The sequence below is a fragment of the Heterocephalus glaber genome, unplaced genomic scaffold (genome assembly GCF_053883595.1).
Source record: "Heterocephalus glaber isolate CG9 unplaced genomic scaffold, H.glaber_assembly_v1.0 deba00001472, whole genome shotgun sequence".
NCBI classification, from domain to species: domain Eukaryota; kingdom Metazoa; phylum Chordata; class Mammalia; order Rodentia; family Bathyergidae; genus Heterocephalus; species Heterocephalus glaber.
Window position 1 is genome coordinate 10,219,134 of NW_028258315.1, and position 8,739 is coordinate 10,227,872.

The 8,739-nt window shown below is 45.5% G+C and overlaps 1 protein-coding gene across 1 annotated transcript; it reads left to right on the plus strand.

Annotated features, from left to right (window-relative positions):
- Nucleotides 1–5,322: 5,322 nt before the first annotated feature.
- LOC147826182 (N-acetyllactosaminide beta-1,6-N-acetylglucosaminyl-transferase-like) lies at nucleotides 5,323–7,818 on the plus strand. Its single transcript, XM_087182558.1, has 2 exons — nucleotides 5,323–5,995; nucleotides 7,742–7,818. Exons 1-2 carry the CDS (start codon nucleotides 5,323–5,325, stop codon nucleotides 7,816–7,818), a joined length of 750 nt encoding a protein of 249 aa, XP_087038684.1.
- Nucleotides 7,819–8,739: the final 921 nt, after the last annotated feature.

The following is an 8,739-nucleotide window of genomic DNA, read 5'->3' on the forward strand; positions in this document are numbered from 1 at the left end:
TCCTGGCTATAGAGAAAAATGGTGATTGCACATTTGAGTGAACTTATTGTCACTGAACTGGGCACTTACAATAATTTTTTTAAAAGATGGTGTCTCACTCTGTTGCCCAGGCTGGTCTCAAACTCCTGGGCTCCAATGATCCTCCTGCCTCAGCCTATAGAGCAGCTAGTATTACCGATACGCAGTACCTTGTCCAGCTCCTTTTTGTTTTTCTTTTTTGGTAGCAGAGATTGAACTCGGGACCTTGCACTTTTGAGGCAGGCAGTGGCACCCCTGAGCTACATCCCCAGCCCAGTTCTCCAGCTACTTAAGACTAGTTAAAATGGCAAATTTTTTTATACCTATTTTGCCACAATTAAAAATAAAATGAGGGGTTGGGGATTTAGCTCAGTGGTTTCACCGCCTGCTGCACAAGCACAAGGACCCGAGTTCAATCCCCAGTACCAAAAAAAAAAAATATATATATATATATATATATATATATATATTCTTTGCAAAAATAAAATGGTAAAAAAAATGAGTTTGGAAAACATTAGATCAAGGCCAGCCTGAATTACATAGCAAGGCCTTATCTTAAAAATGAAAGACGGAAAGGACGGAAGGAGGGAAGGAGGGAGGGGAAAAAAGAAAGGAAGGAAGAAGAAAGAAAGAGAGGAGGAAGAAAGACAGAAAGAAGAGCAGATTTCTTTATTATCTGACCTTACTGGGCTAGCTTGAATTGTCAGCCTTCCAGAAGTGAGCTATTAGAATGTCACAAAGCACTTTTCTTTTTTTCAGAGCAAACTATAAGAGTTAATCAATAACTAGTAGGTACTTAAACTAGTAGACAGTAAAATGAGAGAAAACACTGATTTCAGGCACTGTTTGAATACGCAAAATACAGTTAGGCTTTATAAGCATCTGGCCCCAGAAAGTTCACTGTTCCTTGAATGAGTTAGAATTAATTTCCTGTTTTTCAAATGTTATCATTATTATTAAATAGTAAAACACTTTTTCATTAAGTGCCTTTAGTCATTATCCAAATCTCATACAATACATTTTGTTAGCTTCATTTCAGTGCTTTTAGAAGTCAGCTTATTTGTCCAGAGTTCCCCCAGGGGAAAGTTGGCATCATCTGGAGTCATTTCTGGTGGTCACATGGGTAGGGGAGGGTGCCATGGCATCTAGAGTGGAGGCCAGGGATGGCACTAAGTGTCCTACGATGCCCAGGGCAGCCCAAGCCACATGGTCTAAAATGTCATTAGTGCCAGTACCATGATGCCTGATCACATGTAATCCAATGTGCTATTTTTCCCCTTTTACAAGTAGATTTTTCTAGTATGGCACCCATTTCTGGGAACGTCAGCCAGGACCCAGCCCTCAGCCATTCACTTGCACATCACATGTCATAGGGGCTTTGGCTAAATGAAATAAGCCAGCCACAAAAACACAAAGACTGCATGACTTCACACACATTCAGTATCTAAAGGAACCAAACTCATTGAAAGAAAAAGGAGACTATGACTGTCCAGGAAGGGGGACCAGCAGATGGGCACTTGTCCCTTAAGGGGTAGGCTTTCCGTTATGCAGCGATGGTGAAGTTCTAGCAATCTGCAAGATGGTTATGATCGTACATTTCGTGTTATGTGTTTTTAACACATTTTTAAAAATATCTTAGGGCCGGGGATTTAGCTCAGTGGTTCTGCCACCTGCCTCGCAAGTGACAGGTCCCGAGTTCAATGCCCGGTACCAAACCAAAAAAAAAAAAAAAAATCTTAGTCTTTGACATCAGGATTGGGGGCAGAGTGTGAATGTCACCCAGCTCAGCATTAAGGGTTAGAAAAGGAACCTGGGTCTGATTTTCCAGTGGTGGTCCATATATCTGATTAAAAGCTGCTCCGCAGTCCAGCTACTTTGACAGAAATGCAAAACTTTGTGACCTGTGGAAGGGTGGGGCCACTGACTCTCTCTGCAGTGTACAACAAATACTTTATTTAGGGGCGATAACTAAGGTCATTCATAAATACAAATGTTAATTAGAACTAGGTGCCCTTCAAAAGTGTTTTCTATACATTTGTTTGCGTTGGTCCCAGTTTCTAAAATACTTTTTGTTTTGCTTTGGCTGTATTTACCTAATCCCGATAAGGTTAGTCCACATTAAAGTGTTATCGCTCTGTATTTCCAAGTGCAAATATTTTACCACCTTCTTAGAAAAGCACAAATATTGTCCTTAGCTTAGGTCAGTGTCTGAGAGGTTAGAAATGGCACTGAAGAGCAGACCTCAGAAGTTAAGACAGCCTCCTCCGCTGTTCCATCTGTCCTTCCCTTGAATAGCCAGTCAGATCTAGAGAGCTTGTGAGGCTTCATTGTGGGGCAAAACGAAGGGAATGATTTTGCAAGCAGCTCATTGTCCTGAACCAGGAGTGACCAGCAGCCTCTCCCAGGAGTCACTTTGCTTCTCAGGGTGGCATTTTTCCCCCTCGGTAGAATAAATAACACGACAACAAGATGACTTCTCTGCTCCTTTCTACTTCTATCCCCGGAGCACCTTCTTAGGCAGTCTCTGAACTTTTCTGAACTAGTAAAATAAGGAAATAGTGAGAATTTTAAATTTGCTCAGTCAAATGACAGGAAGACAGAGGTGTGTCCCCCTTCTTGGATAACCAATCTAAACAATGCGCCTTCTGAGGAAACCCCAGGGATACGCTGCTGGCAGGGGCGCTTCGGGCCCTCAGAGGCCAGCCAGGCCCCTCGTCCTTCCGTCTTCAGGACGGGGACTCCCTGGGGTGCGCAGTCGGTGGGAACAAACTGGCGGCCCCTGAGCCCGGTCCCACCTGTCCTCCCATCTCCAGCCCCTAAGGGACGGACGCGCAGAGCGACTCCGCTGGGGACCGCTGGGTGGCAGCACCGCGTCTGGCCAAGGCCTGCTCCGCCGCCGCGGTCGGGCGAAGCCAGTGCCCCAACTTCCAGTTGGAGGGCATTTACCACGCCGCCGCAGAGTGTGCTGAACGTGGGGTCCGCCTCTGCAGTCGCTGAGTTGTAAATCAGCCCTGCTGGCTTTATCTTTATTTTACAAAGACATTGAATCAGAAAAGTAAAGTAACTTGTCCAAGGTCACAACTGGGAACCAGCAAAGCCAGGATGCCAACGGTTCAGCCTCCGCCCCTTCCCCCTCCCCTCCCCCTCCCCTCCCCTCCCCCTGCCCCTCCCCCTCTCCTCCCCTCCCCCTTCCCTTCCTCTTCCCCCTCTCCTGTCCCCCCCCTGCCCCTGTCCCTCCCCTCTTGCAGTGCTGGGAAATCAAACCAGGGCCTCAGCCATACTAGGCAAGGGCTCTACCACTGAGCAACAATCCCCATCCCCCCACATTTCTCTTTAAAGCCCCATATTCTGCTATCAAATACCATAGCATTTATCAGAAAATCAAGAAAATAAAGCAAATAGTAAAATGGTGCCAAATCTACTAGGGTCACCTTGATGCCATGAAAACAGTGGTCTGAAGGGCACTGGTAGCTGTGGAGGAGGAGGTCAGCAAACTTCTTCGGATAAGGGGAGACTGGTAAATACTTCAGGCTCTGGGGCCCGCGCATATCTTTGGTTTAGGTTTGTGTCAGGGTAACCCAGCTCTACTATCGCAGGGTGAAGCAGGCACAGGAAGGTAAACATGGGACCCTGATTGGATTCTAATATGATGTATTTATGGACCCTGAACTTTGAATTTCATACTTTCCATATGTCACAAAATATTTTTATTCTTTGGATTCCCCCCACCCACCCACTTAAAAATATAAAACCACTTTTAGCCCACAGGCTGTATAAATACAGGTAGAAGGCCAGACTGCGCCACCAGCTATAGTTTTGTTCATTTTAATATTTTGGGTCCTCCTTATATAGTCCAGGCTGGCCTTGAAGTCCTCATGTAACCTTGGCTGGCCTCCAACTTGCAATCCTCCTGCCTCAGCCTTCTGAGTGCTGAAATTACAAGTGTGTGCCGTCATGTCCAGCCCTAGTTACAGTCTTACTGCCCCCTTATGTAGAGGAGAGAAGAGAGGACTAGACTTAGTTCAAGGAAGAGTGCCTGCCGTAAACCCAGTGCCAAAATGCAGTGATCAAGTATACAGAAATAATGCTTCACAAGTTGGGGTACAGGCAACCAACGTGTGGTTATGGAGACTTCGAGGTCCTGTGAGGCCAGGGGTTCCCAGCCAAGCCTAGGGAGGGCAGGAAAGGGTCACCAGAGAAGCTGTGTTGCACCAGGACCTGAAAGATAAGTAGGGATGCCTCAGGAAAAGGCAGAGGGGGAGGCTACTTCAGGGAGAAGACTGGTGTGGTCAGAAGGTTGGGGTTGAGACCCCAAAGTAGTCATTACTGGATACCCTGCAAGGCAGCAGATCACAGGGCTTCAGTTCCCTTGTGGGCAAAGTGCGCATCATGTGGTTGCTTCCCTCCCAGGTCGTCAGGGAGATAATGGAGATTAAAGTGTGCTAGAACCCGCCTGGCGCCTTTTCAGCACCATCTGGAAGTTGATCCTGCTGGGGTGAATAATCTACAGGTTCCCTCCAGGCTTGAGAGACTATGAATTCTTGATTTTTTGGGGGGGTGAAGAGACTGTGCTATCCAGCAATTCTGAGTGCTGTGATTGTCCACAGACACCTGCCTTGGGACAAGTGTGACGCCCGAAGATGGAGAGAATGTCCCTTGCATTCCAGGGTGACACTGGTGACTGTGCTCTCCAGGGGTGAGGCCAGCTCCCACTCCACCCTTAGCCTGTGTGGGAAGACTGTCAAGTGTGGCCAATTGGCAGAGTCATAAGGTGACACTGACCCACAGCAAGGTGCCCGGCTGTGCCCGGCTGTGCCCGGTCTTGCTCCATTGCTTGGTTGACCTCAGAGGCTCCTGTTTTTCTCATCCCTTCTGATCAGAGAAGAACTGCAGCTGAGAGTTGATCCCTTTCTCTTCAGCGAATGGTTGCATTTCCCTTCTCGCTGAAAATAAAAAGAGCAGATTTCTCCATCAGACCCCGGACCTGTAGACTGACATTAGCAATGTTGTGATGTCAGCAAAGGGACAAAACAAGAAAAAGAGATCCAAGGGAAAATGCAGTGGAAGGCATTTGGGTTTGTCATAGGGCTCATGGCTGTGTGGATAACATTTTTATTCCTGTATATCAACAATTTAGTGCCATAGAAATACCCACAAGTGGGGAAAATCTCAAACACTTCAGTCCTGACAGAAATCTGTGACACGATTGTGACAGGAAAAAGAGTCCTCCTGGGTGAACATATGCCAGTGAGACTTTTGAGAAATATGTCTTGCCAACAATACTTGATCCAAAACCACTACGTAATGAAACCTCTGTCCAAACAGGAAGCCGAGTTCCCTTTGGCATATGTCATGGTGGTTCACAAAGACTTTGACACATTTGAGAGGCTCCTCTGGGCTGTTTACACTCCTCAGAATGTCTACTGTGTGCACGTGGACAAGAAGGCGACAGCTATGTTCAAACTCGAGGTGGAGCAATTGCTGAGCTGCTTCCCCAATGCCTTTCTGGCTTCCAAGATGGAACCCATGGTCTATGCAGGATTTTCCAGGCTCCAGGCCAACCTGAACTGCATGAAAGACCTGGTGGCCTCCGAGGTCCCCTGGAAGTACATCATCAACACCTGTGGGCAAGATTTCCCTCTGAAGACCAACAGGGAGATCGTTCAGTACCTGAAAGGGTTCAAAGGGAAGAATCTGACCCCCAGGGTGCTGCCCCCTCCTCATGTTCTCCGAAGGACCAAGTATGTGCACGTGGAGCAGAGATACTCTTGGTTCTCCTTCGTGCTATGGACCTGGCTGAGGAAACCACCTCCGCCCCACAACCGGGCCATTTACTTCGGCTCTGCCTACGTGGCCCTCACCAAGGAGTTTGTCCATTTTGTTCTGGAAGATCCGAGGGCCATTGATTTACTCAAGTGGTCGAGGGACACCTACTCTCCCGATGAACATTTCTGGGTGACACTAAATAGGATTCCAGGTACGTGGAGCTTGATTTCCATCCTGCATAAGGCTGGCAGTGTGTGTGTGTGTGTGTGTGTGTGTGTGTGTATGTGTGTGTTGTGTTTTGCACATTGAAAACTTCCTTACATCATTTCCAGATTTTATGGGCATCCTGTTGATGGTTTTGCATGCCTGCTCAATGAAGCAATACAAAATATACTTCTTATGGGTCGTTAAATGTACCGTTTCCTTGCAGGACACACTTATTAAATTTCTCCTGGCAATATATGCTCCAATTTTTTATTATGATGCCCCAAACTGTTTGTATAAGCAATGACCATCTATTGTTTGGGAATTCAGCATCTTCAATATGAATTATTCATTATGGTCTCATTTTCTGTGAATGTGAATTATGAGAGTTTGAAAAGTTTGAGATATGAAAATGGGCATAAAGAACATTTAAGAACAGTTTGAAATAATGCAAATTTCTCCCCCCAAATTTCCAAAAACCATTAAGAATTTCAACAATTCAAGGCTGGAGATGTAGTTCAGTGGTAAAACACTTGCCTTGATTTCTCAAAGACCCGGTACCCAAAACACACAAACAAATAAAGATTTTGAGAATTCTGAACCATTAGCCAGGGGCATTGCCTAGTGTCTGGGCTGTGGCATGTGGTGGTCTCGCTTTGATCTGTGAGTGAGAAGACACCTCCTTGGGCCAGGCTTCCGTGAACCTTCAAGACTTTCTCCTTCACGCAAAAGTTGAAAACCCTGTACCAGTTACAGATTTTTTAATATAGAAAACAACATTTTTTCTTATTGTAAAATTCAGTCTTACATAGAAAATCTGGGAAATGTAAAAAAATAAGCCAGAAAGTAAAAACTGAACATCATACAAATAGAATTGCTGTTGACATATTTGCATTCCTTACCCTGTCTTTTCATTGCTGAATGTAATTTGATCATAATGATCATGCAATTTTTAATGTAATTTTGTACTTCACAAGACAGTGTTGTCATTTCCTGGTGCTGCTGAAAATATGAAATGATGTATTCTTTTTCATAGCACAAATGTACCATTATTTATTTATTTTTGGTACTGGGGATCAAACTCAGGACCTTGCACTTGAGAGGTAGGCGTGGTGCCGCTGAGCTAAATCCCTGGCCCCATTATTTGTTTCCTTATTCATCAAGGGTAGAGGATTCTTTCCAGGTTTCTCATTCTGTAAAATGCTGTTACAAACTGGGCATAGTTATGCACACCTGTAATCCCAGCATTCAGGAGTCTGAGGCAAAAGGATCGCCATGAGTTCAAGGCCAGCCTGGGCTACATCGTGAGTTCAGGGCTGCCTGAACTACATAGTGAGACCCTGTCTCAAAAACAAACAATACTATTATAGTCAATGCTGAATAATAACAAAAGTAAGGAACATCTTATCACATAAGGCTTTATCATATTTAATGCTATTTCCTTTGGAATTTAAACCTACTCGATGAAAAGATGGGAACATTATAAGTTCCCATACATGGCCAAACCATATTCCAAAATATGTTCTAAGTTTCCTCCATCATGCAGCAGAAGGCATCTTTCATCACAGCTCTGCTAATAGCAGGCATTCCAGTGCATTACTTTTTAAATGCTGCTCTAAGTAAAGAGAGTGGACTGCGCTGTTCTTTTCATGTATAGGTCACTAGGATGAATATTCTGAATGTGCATTAGCTACTCCTGTGGGTTTTGTGGGTTGCCAGTTTTCTGAAGGCTCTGCTGTGAGTGCTGGAGCAGAGCTGGTGGGTGGCTGGCAGAAAGGCGAGGGTATGGAGAGCAAAGACTGGGGCCAGGAAGAAGCTAGGAAGACCTGAGGTTATTTCTGAGCGTGCGGTGGAACCCTGAAAAAAATCATGGAATTCCCCCAGGCAACACCAGCTCCTGTGTGGATGATCTGACTTTTGTGCCACACCTGGACTCAATCTCGAATCTTCACAACAGCCCTCTGGGTGTGTAAAACACTGGTGTGTGCAAACATGGATACCGGGTGATTCTGTCAGAGGAGCAATGGCCTGGTCCACGTGTCTCCCTATCAGATAAGCGGAAACCTAAAATTGTACTGTAATTGGTATCACCTGGCCCAGGAAGTCCAGCTGTGGATCAGTCGCCCAGGAGGGTGACCAGAACATCTGGACCCATCCCTTCCCCAAAATGCCTTTGTTCTTTCCGTGTACCCTGCTTTGCGACTCGCTTCCCTATTGGATTAATATTAGCTAAGCAGCCATACTTGTAACCCTATAGGTTGATTATAGCTTGACCTACGTTGTACCCACATTGTGACACTGCTGTATAAATCACCACTGACAAAGGGCCTTGGTGGCAACCCACTTCCTCGACCCCTCCTGTCTCAGGAGCTGTTTCTCAATAAAACTTTCTTACTCTTAGCCTCCGTCATCCCTTGGAATTCATCCTTGGATTTCAGGGGACACGAGCTTGGTGCGACTGACTTCAAGCAGATTGGGAGTTCTATTCCTCCTACACTGCTGTGTGCTATTGAGGAGATGGAAAGTCTGTCTGTGCCTAACTCGTGTTGCATAAGAAAGATGAGGGCCAGGAAACCCTGGCAGCCCAGTCAACTTTTTACTAGTTAGAAAATAATTTGTGAGTATTTTAGAAAATACGGAAAATAGAAGAAAGACGTAGAAAAAAGTAATTTCTCAGAATGCCAATGATCAGAAGATAGTTGGGCTTCTTTCAGTCTTCCCAGGAATCAGTCAGTTTTAGAATTGGTGATT